Consider the following 16559-nt stretch of genomic DNA (forward strand, 5'->3'; position numbering starts at 1 on the left):
CTGAACTGGAAGCAATACCAATTCAAGGGACTGAATTGCCTAGTGCGGATTGATCTGGACTACAATGGAGCTACAGCAGCCCCTGTAACAATCGATCCACATTATTCCCAACACAAGGAATCCTCATCCTTAGTTTTGCCATTTCCAGCCGCAGCTCCACGGCAATGTCAGGGTAGATCACTCAGTGGAGCTGCTTAGTGAGCAGAAACCAACGTCATTGCAACCACCCACTCACTGGTTTACCATTCAGGGAGAAGGGCAGACTTCTGCGTTCTGATTCCTATAATTAGGTCTCTTTTTACCACAACAGGGTCCACACTGAAACGGAATAAAAATTAAAGGTCGGACATATGATTTTAAATTAAATTGACCCCTTTTTCACACACGACAAACTATCGAAAGATATTTGTACCAAAAAATAAATTAACTACAGAGCTGTTCTTCTTTAACAGTTCCAGCGAGGGTGTGATACAAGCCTACAAAAAAGGATATGCGCTTTGACCTCTAGGTTGCAGTGATCCTATGCACAATTCGTCATGAGATCTGCACAGTGCATATGCAGTAAAAAAGGAAGCCTCAATGCAAAGTGCGATTCAAGAATATTACACTAAATAGGATTGCTGAAAGGTTTTTGCACATTGTCTGGTGTTATAGTATCAATCTTTACTGAACCATACTTCACCTGGTTGACAAACATCTACAATTCAGTTAAGCTCTCACTCATCAGCATTCATTTCAGAATTAATCCCCAAATTACTTCAGATATCTAAATACATTGTTTAATTACACTGCTTTGTATTTTCATTTAGGCTGATCAGATTTCGGGTTTTCATATCCGATCAGTCCTGTGTGTACCAATATGGAACAGTACGCACCAGATCATTGGTATGTTAAAAATTTTTTACACTTCAGTTTATTTCACCATTGTTTGATGATATGTCGTTGGATTTCTTTTTGTCTGGAGCAACCCAATGGCATAAATGGTACAAAAGGTATAAAGAGCACCCGGCAGAAAGTGAGTCTCAATTCTTGAACCTAAGCATTCTCTGTCACACATGATGCTCTGGCTCATGCAACTGATCTTAAAGCTGCTGGGTTGAGTGGCATGCGGGTGGAAAAAAAAACAAGCACTTTGCCTTCCCTTAAATCATACTTTTTACTGACTGATCATGGCCAGCACCAAGGAGGTGTGGGTGTTACTTTGTGACATGGACTCTACCACTCTCCTACTGAAGGAGAACGTTTACTAGTGATCAGCAGGCCCGGAAATCACAAAGGTGGATCTCCAGAGTTAGCACACCTGAGCTGCAATTGCCATCAACGCCCACCAGCCTAGGAAAGGATACAATCAGCTTGCGTTCAGAGACCGGCACAAAATCCAATGCCCCCTCTGCTGGGAAGTGTGCTTATGTGAACATCAAGTTAAGATAGAATTGCACGCTGAGATGAACAACAAAAACAACAATTTACATTTGTGTAGCGCCTTTCACGTCGGGAGGACGTCCCAAGGCGCTGATATCCACAACCAGGCATTCAGACCTTCCTTCAGGAGAGGAAATCAAAGAGAAGATGAAAATATTTCTAATCAAACTCTTTTTTGGATGAATTATTTGGAGATGATTTATCTGACGACTTCATAAAGCAATGTCAGGAATATCGTGAACTCCTTCTAACGCTAAAAATCTTCTCTGCAGGTGTGGCTCAGGTCCTTAACAGGATTGATGGGAAACCCTTTGATGATGCTGATCAACGACTCTTTGAGGTGAAAGAAACGTCACCTCATTGTCAGAGGAGTCGCACATTTCACAGCATTATATTTTTTGACCGTCTTTAGATTAAATCTATGGCAATTTAGCGAGGCTTCGCTTGTGAATCTTTGTGTTGTTTACACTGCACTGTTCATCACCAATCACTCTAGATCTTACCTGGAAGAAGTGATTTAGGAGCAATGTAATCAACAACATTGAATTGCAAAAAATTGGTATAAATTAAATTAAATCCAATGGATGGCCCAAGAGTTGTCAAGGGATTATTTTTAGTATATTAAAAAGCCAGTTACAGGTTCAACATTTTAATGCGTTATCGTGCACAGAACTCCAATGATATATATTTTCTAAACAAAAAACCCGATCAATGTCAAGGGTTGTGAAGTGTGAAATATGAATTGGGTTTCTTGGACCACAGCAATCTACTACTGCTAGATGTTACCCTGCGTTGTTGTTGCTGTATTATGCAAGTGAGATACAGTAATAGCATGAAGCAACACATAGGCAATTTGCTTTGATAATGAGTGGTTTGTTTTCTAATCAGGCTGGTCATCAGTGCAAGTCTCAGTTGCATTTACTCATGTCCATATAATACACTGCACAGCAGTTTGCAAGTGATAAGACTAAAGAATTTTAACTGTATGAAATAAGAAAGTGGGGGAGGGAAGAAACACAGATAGCACTTCATTTATGAGTTTGCAATAAAGCAAAAGCAGGAATTAATAATTAATGAAGCTGGACCATCCCAAATGGAACATATCAAATCAAACTTATTGCAAAACATTTACACGCATTTGCAACCACAGTGAAACATTTAGGTTGTAATATTTTAGCGATGGTATAAATATAATAGAACTCTTATCAGCTCATTACCATCATATAATATTATTGTGTCAAAAACACCAGATGTGAAACAATAATGAGTTGCTGGGTCATCTAGAACCATCAAATAGTTTTATTACAACAGTACATTTGCACTGAAAATGAAGTACAACTTTCCTTCCTAGTTCAGAATAATGAACTAAATGAGAACTGTAGAAGAATCAGATTAAAAAGATTGGGTTCAGATGAGAAAACCAAGTGGGTACAAACATGTTAAATGTTTCATAACCGCAGATTATTCTAAATTATAACTCGTGTTACACAACATCAAATATTTATCAACTACTTTTTTTATTGTGAATATTTCAGGTTTGCTCCCCATGGACACATCTGCGGGTTACTGAAATATGAGTTTTGTTGGTGATTTAGCAACATTTTATTACAATACCTTTATTACTTAGACGTTGCTATTAATCTTGTTTAAGAGCTAGATTTTCAGCAGTGTGAACCATAAAACATAAGGAGCTATTATAATCTGTTTTCCAAAATATAATAATCTTACAAGATGATGTGGTTTCTATGTTGAAAATATAAAGGAAATAATCTGTGTTTCAGCTTCATTGTTTGCGTTAAATAGAAAGCTGTTCAACTGAATAAATAGACCTTGCATTTGATATAGCACCTTCTCATATTGAAATGTTTCAAAGCATTTCACAGAGTTTTTGTAAAGTGTAATCACTGTGTATTTGTAAGCAAATAGGGCAACCCAATTTGTGAGCAGCAATGACCCACAAACAGTCAGGAGGCAATTTAGCTGGTGAATTGCTGGTCAGGATATCAAACATCCAGCTGAACAGACAGACATAATAATAATCCTTGTATTTGATAAAGTGCCTTATCACATTGTTAAGACGTCTCAAAGCACTTCATGGAATACACTGTAAAGTGAATTGACTGTGTAAATACTCTAAGTTTTAGTGCTATAAAATAAAGTGGTAGGTGCTCGAACTTAAAATGTGAATTTGTTAATCTTTGTTGCAGGCTTTTGTTATTTTCTGTGGCCTCGGCATCAACAACACAATAATGTACAACCAAGTGAAAAAATCATGGGCCAAGCAGTCGGTAGCTCTTGACGTGAGTATCAGCTGGACTCAATACGGCGTTTTCAACAGCTTTCACGTGATGATGCTGCCTGCCATAATTCCAAATTTAACCAAATTGGGTTCATTTAAAATGGGTTCACCAGACCACCTCATTGATTGAAAAGGAATAGAGAGCGTGCGTGAAGAAAGCAATGCATTGTCAGAGATCAATAATTTACACTCTACACATGTGGCTTCACAGCCCATGGGATATTTGAGAGAAACCAGGTTGATCTCATCAGCCAGCACATCCAGTTTTCAGTTTCCAGCTGACGTCCCTTTCCTGCGTTAACAGTAAGAGCTTTCTCGAGTATCTTCCCTCCAGCTTCCCTTAAGTAAGAGAATGAGAATATGATGGTAACTAGGGCAAAATGTAGTAAGAGCTCACACTACCAGTGGGAAAAAAACAAAAGATAGTCAAAATGATTTATATTTTTTTTAAAAAAGCACCTACTTTGGTTGAGCAATGTGGCTCTGCAGCAAATGTATCTCACCAGGCAGAGCTTGGCAATCTGATGCTTATCTGGATGATTCACTCCACAATCGTGCTCTCTGATCTTTTGTGAGATACAGGTCAAAGGGCTAATGTTTTGATGACTTACACTGAAGTCCCTGCCCATCAAAAGGGAAAGTTCAAAAAAAGCCAGTTGCGAGGAAACTTCCGAGTCGGAAAAAGATGAATTGAACATTGGGAAATTTGGCATTAGTTTGCTAGTGATGTGGATTAATCCGAATAACTCTTCCCCCTCATTTGATGACAACATTCTGGTGGCCTTGACCTTATTTTCTTACTTTAAAGGACTTATCTTGCACGACCAAGAATGACGAGCTTTGCCACTGAACTTTCTCAGTGTGTAATTATTTTTGTCTATTTTATTCATGTCTTAAAACACAGATTCTTAGGAATATAAAAGTCAAATGCTGTACTCTTAATTTAAGTGGTTGCATTTCAGAGGCTGGTAGAATTCATGATAAAAGTTGACAGGTACCTTTTGGAATATTATATTGCAAGTGACCTATATTTTATGATAATTGATTCACGCTGATTTTTTCATGGAGAATGTTGGAAAGATTTTAATGCAAGTCTTAATTTTAGCACCTTCTCTATTCTAGGTCCTCTCCTATCATGCCACATGTTTGAAATCTGAAGTGGACAAATTTAAGGTAAGAGGCACAACACATAAATTCCTACATGACCTACATGAACTTTCTTATAAGGTTCTTATACATTACACTGTGTTCTGCAATATTTACTATTGAAAAGTGCTCATTATAATGCAAATGTTTGGCTGGCCTTCCAGAAATCATTTATAATGAGACAACAATGCAATTGCAGTAAGTATAATTCTGCAGGCAGGTTTGCTGCAATAATAATGTGCGTCTTGTAACTTTTTAATTGTTTGTTTTCATCATTAAAAGCAAAAATTATTAGTGCACATCACATTTCTAAAGGTATAGAAACGAGACAGAATAGAAGTACTGTATATAGATTAAAAAGACACATCATTCATTCCTTAGATCCTAAGTTCGTAAATTCACTGAAATGCCTGTTACAATAATAATTTATAAAGCATCTTTCACATCAGGAGGACATCTCAGAATGTTTCACATATCTGTCTGGAAGTCTGGGTGGCAAGCAAAGGGGCAGAAAGTGCAGAAAAAATATAGGTCTTCAGGCAGGTTTTGAGGTTGGGCAAGGAGGAGGGATATAGTTCTAGAGATTAGGTTACCCACAGTTTTCTGATATAATGCCGAATGGTCTTCGGGAATCTCTGTGCATTGAACGTATGATGTTAAATGTTGAAGGATGTTCATTACCAGCAGCCATCTCACATACGCTGTCATCTGATGTTCACACTGTGCAGACATCTATCCTCAAACAGAACCAAGGGTGAGTTCATACAAAATCACAGACAGCCAGAAGCTGAATTTCAGAATGACTGAGTAGAAGGTCTCTAATTAGCTTTATGTATACATGTGAACTCCTGATATTAACAGATGCACACAACATTCCTATGGTTAGAACATTAATATCTTGGATCTCCTTGAACTGGCAGGCGGTGTAGTAAGTTAGAGCATAAATATCTGGTGCTGGTTCCAATCCCCCATATGTGAACTCAGCTATACTGTGTCATGTTTGGAAGAAAGGAGGGTGGGAAGAGATCTGAAGCCGTTTTCACATACCTCCCAGCCAACAGCTTGAACCGAATGCTACAAAAGGCATGTGAGTAAACAAGATACACAACAGAGAAGACTTGAGATTCATATTCTCAGCAAAAAAACACACAAAAATTGCCTGGGAAGCATAACTTCACAAAATTAATACTTTATTATGAAAATCAAAGTAAATCAGGTGGACATTTGTAAATTAACACATAGAAGTGTTAATTTCCGAGTTGTTTTTTTTCCCTTCCTCCAACATAAACAGTTAAATATAAGTTATGTTCAAGGCTGAACTGTAGTGTTAAGAATTGAACGGCATTTCTAAACCTCAAAAGTAAAGAAGAGTCATTCAACTCTCTGGCTTTTTGACTGGATGAAGCTTTACTTGGAGCAACTCTATACCCATACCCACCTATGTGTGTGCCACGAAGGGCTTTTGTTTACCAATTTGAATACTTAGTGTTTAATGTGAGCTGAAACATGTTACCTGAACAGATTTGTTGGTTACACAATCTTGAGTGTCACACAGTGTACATTACCTAGATGTGGAGTGCTTCCTGGTAACACAACCGGATCAGTAAATCTCTTTGGAATCCTTTATATATTGACAGAATGTAAAACAATTCTCTATTGATGTATGATCTGTGAATGAGCAACTAGTTCTTTTCAAAGAGATGGCTTAAGTGTGCAGCCCTAAGCAGTGCTGGCTTGGGTTAATATTTAATGAGGGGAATTAATGATTTATGTTGTTGTGAATATTTCTTCTTTCATAATAGAAGCTCATGTAGAAGCTTGGTGACAAAAGACTAATGAATTAAAAGCAAGTTCACTGTGTGTTGGGTGTGCACCTTTTCTATTACCGAATTGCCTTATTGATAACAGCGGCAGCTTTGGTTTCAAGTAGATTGATCAGATCCCATTGCATCGTATTTCATGGAAAATATTATCTTGTGAATGATGACATTAGTTATTTTATTTAAAATTCAGACTCATTGTTGCTGAGAACACGTAAAGGCCAAAGCTCCACCTACTATTAGAGCATGATACTATTTTGGCTCAGAATTTAAGATGCATTAAATTAATAATTAAATAATGAAATTAAATAATTGAATAATTAAATCATTGCGGAAAATTCTTTAATTCAGTCTTAATTTAGGAAACTGTTTATCCGCAACTTTGGAAAAGGACAGTCTTTCGAATTCAAACTGAATTTAAGAATCTTTCATAATGAAGTACGGTCAGGAACATTGGATGTTCAATCCCAGATTCACATCAACTTCTTCCTGGAATTAGCAAGATTTCTACAAGTTGTATGTCTACATTTGGCCGGTACTGTGCCAGCAGTTGTATAACTACAGCCAGCATAACACTTAACATCTTTGGCTATTTTAATTTTACTACTATTTTACTTGCTATTATTTTTCTGATTATCTGTATGCGATCAAACATTCTAGATGTACTATGCTTCGAGTGATCTCTGTCTGTTTTTTCCCCTCTATTTTATTTATTGTCCCTTAATCCCATCATCTTCCTCACCCATCTGTACTCAAATCTTGCCTTCACAAACTCTTTCTCATCCTACGTGAAGGGAGGAAACCTTGTAGACAAACTGTGGCTTCTAGTCCAACTTCATGACGCTCTCTGAATGCCAACATTATGATATTTATTGCATGCCCTAGAAAGATGAGGTCAAGAGTCCTCAAACAGATAGGTCCTGTTGGAAACAACCCGAGTTATTTCAGTCTATTTCTGCATCAACATAAACACTGTAAATTGTCTAAGGTCTTAAAACAGAGACATTGGATCTCAGGGTAAGGCACAGCCTTGCAGATCTAAGAGCATATTAATAGATAGTGATTGACCAGCAGATCTATGCCTTGATGGTAGTTTGCTGCCAGATTTCTGCCAATACACATCAAGCTCTGGCACTAATAGTTGCTTTCTACATGCAAGCAATGATTTTAATTACCCGTGGGGATGGCTGGGGAGGAAAGCAATTATGGTAATAGCTTTTACAGTCTAGTCCATTACCAACACTAACAGGCTTATGCAGTGTCAAGACACCAAGTGTATTGCAACCAGACTGGGTTTAAAAGGCTGAAAGTCTGAATTTTATTCTGGATCACAAGTCTGCACTTAATTTGTTGCCAACAGTTAACCATCTTCAGATTTTCACTGGTCTTAATGCTGGAAATCTCAAATGATCGTACCGATATGTTTCGGGAAAATGCTAACTAAAAAATTTGAATGAGACAGCGTTTGAATTCTCCAAAAGGAATACTAGGTAAGGTGATAGGTTATGTAAGAGAGAAGAAAACCTGGAGAGACAATAACAAAATACAGGATAGGGCTCAAACAGTTTTATGCATCATTAATTCTAAAAGAGTCCACAGGGTGATTGACATTCAGGCAAAGAGAACACTTTCCACAAACCACGAGATCAGCATTCTCGTCTGTTGGGAGTGCTAAAAGCAGCCTTGCGATTATGTGTCCAGTACTGCGACACATCACAGATCTGAATATTGACTTAATTTAGCTAGAATTCCGCTCCATTCCAGGCTTTGCATCGCAAATAACCTTGAAAGGATGACAATTAATTTAATTCCTTCCGGGTTGCGCTTCTGAGAATTTCCTGAGCGCCCATCACTTTTGACAATTGCAAATGCAAAGATTCCTTGCTAATTTGGTTAGATTGGAGTATCAGCTCCAACTCACATTTGTATTAGTTTAAACGCAATTAAATAGTACATGGACACTGGAGGATAGAACAAAAGAATTAGAATGTTAATTGAAAAACATGTTACTGACCAGGCTCGAGTTATAATAATAAATAAATAATAATCCTTGTATTTCATATAGCGCTTTTCACATCTTCAAGACGTCTCAAAACGCTTCACAGAATATACTGTAAAGTGAATTGAGTGTATATTTGTGGGCGAAATGCGGCAGCCAATTGCGCACATCAGTGTCCCACAAACAGTCGTGGATTGAAGATGTAATTTTTTGTCTGGTTTTCGCTGCATCTTCCTGTAAAAGGACATTTTGCTCCGGCAAGGGTTTGGCATGTGGACAATCCATTTGACCTTGTCCAGATATTATTTGAAAGATGAGATGGAAATGATTTCACATTCTCACAGGCCACAGTAGAAGCAATAGTGAGTCCGATTGGCAAATAGGATTTACTGCGGTTATTCGATCATGTTGGCACATAAACTGTTGTTCTCACACTCGTGCAGCTACGAGACCATTGCTTCCTCAGCACTGCAGGACCTGCTCCAAGTCAACGACATTCTGTTGCAAGACACACGTCTTGCAGGAGATTATCTGAGTTATAAGAGCTCCCCTTAGACAGGGTGAGATGGTGGATGGAACACTGAAAAGGATGAGACTGTTAGATATTCAACTAACCCATACGAGTACAAAAATGTTTTGAAGTAAAACAATTTATAGTAAATTTGAGTTTAATAAAGTAGCCTTTCAAAAAATATGATCTATCTAATTTAGGGAAATTGGGATCGGAGTTAGAAAGGTTGCAAGTTCAAGCCCCATGTTGGGACTTGGAACTCACAGTCGAGGCTGGCACTTCAAATGCAGTGTTGTGGGAGGACTGCATTGTTGGAAATGTTAAAGATCTCATGGCACTATTCGAAAAGAGAAGGACTTTTCTCCTAGTGTCCTGCCAATGATCCCCAGATTTTATAAAACGGTCACTCACTTCATGACTCCTTGTGGGATATTGCTATGTGCAAATTAGCTGTTGTGTTCACTACAAATACAGTCACACATTTACAGAAAAAGCTCTGTAAAGCATTTTGTGACAATTGATGCGATAAGGCACTATACTGCAAATGCAAGGATTTTTTTCATAGATACAATATTTTAAATCTGACCTATTGCTGCAGCCACTTGTACCAATTCCAGTTAAATGGACTGAAGTGAACCGAGGTGTTCACAGATGAAATTATAGTGACTCAAAACAGTTAACTGCTGTACTGAAACATCTTTTTTTTAAAAAAAAGTCTGAATTAAAAGAGCACATTTTACATTGGCGGTAATCGAACATTTCAATGTGGTGTGCTGTTGTAAGCCAACACTCTGCACAGTTATCATTATGCATTAGTTTGTTAGTGCTCTAATGAACAAGGCTGCTGCCAAGTATTGAACAGTGCAGGAAGCCAGTTCTATTGCTAGTTAGTTTGGTGCAAGTGATTAATTACTCCATTGTAATAGATAGCTATTATTCTACTCTTGCACCAAAATGATTTCACAAACGAGCTTGAGATACCTTCCCAAATTAGATTAACATGCAAATTAGATTAACAGTCGTCAAAACAACACAGCAGAGCATCACTGAGAAGTGAACACAAATCTGATTTACACATTGTCGGTATGAAGACAACTGACACTTGAAGGAATGAGCATCAATAGGTCCTGCGACAATTTACCGACAGCCACAGTATCAGTTCATAGCCCACTGACCCAGACTATTCTGAGCTGTAGATATTTTGCCCAATTGTAAAGTTGTTTGGGAGCCCATGATTCTGTGTACAATGGTAGGCTTTTATAGACAGTATCTAGCATTAATTTAGAACAACAGCCTGTAAGATCCCTGTGGAAGCAAAACTATATCTTGCATTGAGACAAAGTGAAACTGGTACATAATAAAGTTGTGCGCATTTGCCATCTAAGGACCGCAGTGAAAATAAAGCAATTGACCCAGAATTTGGAAGCATTATATCCCTTGGTTATCTATCATCACATCTAGGACTCTGTTCCCACCTAACCAATATTCAACTATAAACAGATAGCTATTATTCTACTGTTGCACCAAAATGATTTCACAATCGAGCTTAAGATACCTTCCCAAATCAGCACAGCGCATGGCTCATTAAAATGCATCAGAAAGTGGGGAATGCAAATTTACACCTACATGAATTCATAATCCATGTGTTGTCAGCTTTTCCAGCAATAAACAAGACTGCTTAATTCATACCTCAATAGAAATTTCTGAAAATTTAACATACCCTCATTATTATGCTTTTTTTTCACTAACAAGGTAAGTAGATGCATTTACAAAAAAGTATTAATACACAAAATATTCCACTGAGAAGCACATTAATATTGCTGATAAAACTATTTCCATCTATGCTCAGTTTCTGTAGGTAAAAGCCAGAAACAAACACAGCTTGTTAGTCCTAAAAATCCCCACAATAGAGGGGACATCCATTTATGATGAATTATTATAGATTTGACAGTGGTGTAAAATTGGCGGTAAAAATATCTATTTACAACACAACCAACATGCGTTTATATAGCAACCTTCATGCACTGTAGCATGTGAGCGCTGAAAAGAACCTCAGCCCATTTAATTGATATTAGAAAGAAAATCAACTCGTCCAGAAACAAACAGGTGCACACGAGAGATTTTATATTTTTTTTAAGATTTGAACATTTTGAATTGACAAGAAACCAAATGTTGAGATTCACACAGAAACATTCACCTAACCCTCTGCGTTCATCGTCATCTATCTAAATCAAAGAGCACTTCTGCTTAAAGAACTTCCCACACACAAACTCACAACAGAAGGTAGTCTTCAAACATCCATTTATTCACATGATTGCTTTGAGTTCCTGAGGTTACACAGCTCCTTCCCTAACTCCCACCCCAGCACCATTACCCACTCCTCTCCTCTCTTCCCCTCCTCCCTCACCAGCTTCTTCACCTACTCTCCCGCCTGGCCTCCCTTGTGCTCCTAGTCATAGTATCTGCTCTATCCAGCCACCCCTGCCTGCTCATCATCCTGTACATAATGTGGCTCGAAATCCAAAATTACAAAATGATGTTATTTTAATTAAATACGCAAAGGGAATGAAATGTTTTTTTTAAATTGTCCAGAATATGAATATTACCAGTCAGTAGATCTATATTCGACGAATGTTTGGAGATTTGTGAGCAGTGAACTACAAATACAAGTTTAGAATTCACAGGCCTCTCAAAGGACTAGAGGTTTCTTTCATTTCCTTGTGGAATAGTGGACGTGTGGAAGAGACTTCCAACAAACACAGTTGATGCAGCGCTGATTAATTCTTTGTAAAAAGAAACTCAATAACGGCTGTGCTAAAGCAATATCGCTTCCAGCAGTGGAGTGATATAGAACATGAACCCTGAGTCACGCTTCCTGCTGTTAGCCCTATAGCTCAGCAACTGTACAGGGTTCTCATGGCCTGCGATTGAAGGGGTTAAATTCAGAACGAATCTACGCAAACACTAATTCAATGAGCGAATAGTGAACATGTGGAACAGGCTCCCCAGGGAGACGGTTGAAGCAGGAAGTGTTGATTCTCTCAAACACAAATTATTTTCTATTAGGAAATAACACTATGGGATATAGTACATAGGTGGTTTGGAACATATGTGGATACGACCTCCAGGAAGGTGAACTAGATGAACCTTAGTCTTTTTCGTCGAGCATTTCTTATGTTCTGTGCATGCATTTCATTACTCTAGTATAATGGGGTAGTTTCCAATATTATTTTCTGGTGTGGACCTTTACGTTTTAATGCTCCATTAAAATCGTATGAAATTAACATTTCTTTTAAAAGAAAAAGTCCCTATACTGGGATATATTCTGAACAGATTCTAGACTGATTTAGATATACAGCTATTATGGATATGCGCACCTCTAAGGACCAGGGTAGAGACTGTTTTATAGACACACACACACACACACCACTGTATCGATGTTTGTACCATCGAGGAAATGTAGGTATAGCTTTTTAAAAAATCCTCAGAGATGCAGTTTTGGTCCAGAGGTTGCCAGGTTTCCCTGCAGGGAGTTGTTCCTGAGCTAGGCTCTGACATTATGATACTTCCCGTGGAGAGCAGATGAAAAGTCAAAGTGAAACCTGAGCTTTGAATTATTAAAAGCCTGAGAATTCTCCGCATTTGCAGGCAGCGAACATTCCGATCGTTACTGAACTCGCTATTGACAAATTCCATTTCAATGACTTCTCTCTTGATATGGACGGCATGATCACCGCAGCCCTGAGGATGTTTATGGAGCTGGGAATGGTGCAGAAGTTTAAAATTGATTACGAGGTAATGCATACACCCAATTTCAAGGAGAATCGTTTCATCAAATAGCAGCTGTACATTTGTCTATCCAGTTCCTAAACTGCGTTTTATCTTACAGACTCTGTGCAGATGGTTATTAACTGTCAGGAAGAACTATAGAACGGTTCCTTATCACAACTGGCGGCATGCGTTTAATGTGTCCCAGTGCATGTTTGCAATGCTGACAGTGAGTATTCAAAGGATATACGGCGCTGTGAATAGGGCACAAAACAACATCATGAATGGCTCAGTAGACACAATATTTAAAACGTACGCTCACATAAAGTCAAACTTCCAATTTTAGGAAGAGACAACTATTTGGGGAGTACGGTATTGATGAATCGTCTAATTCCAATTAAAAGGCCGCTGGTTCTAAACTTCCTGTCGAGGGTGGGACGGGGTGGTGGGGTTCTGACAGTCTGAGAATTGACCTGCATTCTAATTCTTTGAGGCTGCAGAATGTTTGTGGGGAAAGTCACCATTCTTATACATAAAATAAAAGGCTAAAACAATCGGAATGACTGAATACCCACCCCCTAAATACTACCACGTATAACCTCTAGCCTTCTTGCTCTGAAACAAACAATAAAAGTTCCATTCTGCATTCAGTTAGTAGTCGTTAATGAAGCTGCCTTTACATGGAAGAATGTGTAACACTGAAAGCAAGCTTTTACAGGACACAGCATGGAATGACGTTAATGTAAGCCTTCAGAAAGTGGTTTGTGCTTTGAAATGTAAAGAAAACAGATAAATCATGGTTCAGAATATTAAATAAGCCTTTGAACTGTAAAGGCCAGAGTGAAGAGAGAGATTTTATTTCAGCGTATATTAGGGGAGAGTTTATTCTAATGAAAGACTGAGCATGGCAGATCTGCTGAGGCTTGGGGAAGTGGAAATGATGTGTGTAGAGGGAAATAGGTCAGGGTTAAAGAGTGAAAGTGTGAGGATGGATGAATATTCTGTGTGTATGTGGGTGGGGGGGTGTAAAACTGAATACTTTTGGGGAAACAAGGAATATTTCATAGAATCAAATACAGGAAGGAACAGCGACATTTTAAGACAGGTTCTCACATCTAAAAACAGGAATATAAATAGCAGCAGAGATTAGAGAATGTGTGTTGTGTGTGTACACACTTTGCAAGTGACATTGAATAGGTAAAAACGTGGGCATCCGTTTGTGATTTTAATCAAATGTCTGTTTCCTTCTCCAATGTATAAGTACTCCCGACGTGAAAGGCGCTTTACAAATGTAATTTTGTTGTATAGTCTAGTCATTCATTTGCATTTATCTTTATAAATGCTCACTGTATTCTTCCACTGTTGCAAATCAAATGCTCAGGGGAAACAAAAAGGAATTTCTTCACAACATTAGAACATTATTTAAACGCTTGAAAAAAAGACTGTACTTCAATCAAGCATTTCTGTTGATGTCATTTCTGAACATTAATGGAATCCAAAGATTGAATTATAAGCTTTAATGCACAGCCTGGCATCTTCCATGTTGCAGAGCATGTGCTAACACTTTGTAGACTTAGATCGTTATAGTACCGTTGCTCACTAGAGGTTTCAGTTTCCTCGGCTGTTTACTTACAGCCCAAACAGTGCATTGATTGACATTATCAGAGGGATATCACCATCTAATGAGGCATCATTACTGAAAAATCCAGTCACACAATTTATTAGAAGAAATGATCGGAGGTTGCTGAGGGATTCATGCTATCTGATCAGGGTCTGTACTGGGGATAAATCCCATGCTGAATTGCTGCAGCTGCGTCAAACCAAAATGCCTAGACAGAAAGCCAACAGCAAAGCTTCATTCAATACAGCAACAAGAGCTGTATTGTCGACCTGGAATTCTTTCCTTTCAGGTCATTTCTTAGAAGCCAGCCTCTTATGTGTCGAAGTTTAAACCGAGAGTTTAACCATTTGCTAAAGCAGAATTGCATTAGGCTATACGTCTGTGACTTACTTACCTGTTGTACCAAACCACAGCTGCATTCCCCGGCTCATATTACCAGAAAAAAGCAGGGCAAATTTTCCTGCGTTTTCTATCTTTGACTACACACGGTTACCCCCCAGTTACTATGCACAAAGAAAAGGAGGAAATGGAGCAGCGTGACAGAATTTATTCCACATAACTACAAGCTTCACTTGACTATTCCCTGATCCCATGAGCCTGGCCTCATTTGCATGTCTTTTCTTGCTAGACAGCAGGTTTTCACGAAATTCTGACAGACACTGAAGTTCTTGGTCTGATGGTCGGCTGCCTGTGCCACGACCTGGACCACAGAGGCACCAACAATGCTTTCCAGGCAAAGTGAGTTCTGATAACCTCCAATATACCATGAGCTCTTTCCTGGGCTAGATTTTATCTTAATCATCTACACAACAACAACATGGGGAAAGAGCTGGGGAAAAAGTGGGACTGATTGGGCAGCCCTTCCAAAGAACCGGCACAGGCACAATGGGCCGAATGGCCTCCCTCTGTGCTGTAATATTCTATGATTCTATGAACAACAAGTTATATTTTCTTTTGCACCCCTAGCGTCCCAGAGCGCTGAAACAAATACCTACTGGTTTCATCGTACAAAGCCATCAATCAAAAAAATGGCCGTTTAAATCCAATGAGAATCCTGAGTCAATTGAGATTTAAAAATATAATGCAAGCAGGGCCGACTTTGTAAATACAGAATCTATTCCAAATGAATATGTTTCCCAATGCTGACCTCAGGATATACTGTTCTTGTAAAAGTCTTAAGGGCTCATCAGTCCAATTACTGATCTATATCCCACTATCGCAATAGTTTAATAATGTGTATGTGTATTGGGGAGGGGGATCCATGTGATAGAGACCACAGTCACATATTTAGATACCACTGTGTCATTTAATACAATACATTCTGGCTGAACAATCGCCACATGTGGTACAGAATAGAGTCCAACTTCTATCACATTGATTCAATCCAATTCTTCAAAGCAGCAGTTTTAAGCGTTTCAAACATTCTTCGCTTTACCAAAGCTTCCCATGCTGTTGTGCATGTATTTCTCCCCCTTTACCTTCAAATCAGATTTCATTGACTCGTCTGATATTGTGTCAACGAGTTGCCTGTGGCACCTGTTGAAATATTAACAACTTACTGTAGCTCAGAAACGCAGCCAACACATTGTGTCCCATTAAAAACCAATAATAAACTTTCAGTCCACAACCAGAATTTCCAACATCTAGTGGGCAAATTGCAAATGAACATGAATAGGATCTGTTCTGAAAGGAAGGCTGTTTAACTCTTAAATTGCTCTATTGTCTGATTGCTTCTCTTCTCTGCTCCAGGAGTGGCTCTGCCCTGGCACAGCTGTATGGCACCTCGGCTACTCTCGAACTTCATCACTTCAATCATGCAGTCATGATTCTTCAGAGTGAGGTACTGCAGTCCTCTATCTCCAAAACAAACATATAGCAGTAACGTGTGACCAGGCTTTCGTAGCTTTGCCCAGGCAGTGTGAATGAGAGAAAAAGCGCAGGCAGAATCCACAATCTGCGTGAGGTTGTGTTTT

The 16559-nt window shown here is 38.6% G+C and overlaps 1 protein-coding gene across 1 annotated transcript in view; it reads left to right on the forward strand.

The window, feature by feature from the left end:
* The window catches only part of pde11a (phosphodiesterase 11a), a 79859-nt gene that overhangs the window by 49119 nt on the left and 14181 nt on the right, over positions 1–16559 (forward strand). The window contains 8 exon segments of the mRNA XM_007890064.2: positions 810–885; positions 1695–1762; positions 3630–3722; positions 4844–4894; positions 12846–12992; positions 13087–13194; positions 15215–15324; positions 16336–16426. Coding sequence (XP_007888255.2) covers positions 810–885; positions 1695–1762; positions 3630–3722; positions 4844–4894; positions 12846–12992; positions 13087–13194; positions 15215–15324; positions 16336–16426 — 744 coding nt within the window.

Source organism: Callorhinchus milii, unplaced genomic scaffold, assembly GCF_018977255.1.
Source record: "Callorhinchus milii isolate IMCB2004 unplaced genomic scaffold, IMCB_Cmil_1.0 Scaffold6, whole genome shotgun sequence".
NCBI lineage: Eukaryota > Metazoa > Chordata > Chondrichthyes > Chimaeriformes > Callorhinchidae > Callorhinchus > Callorhinchus milii.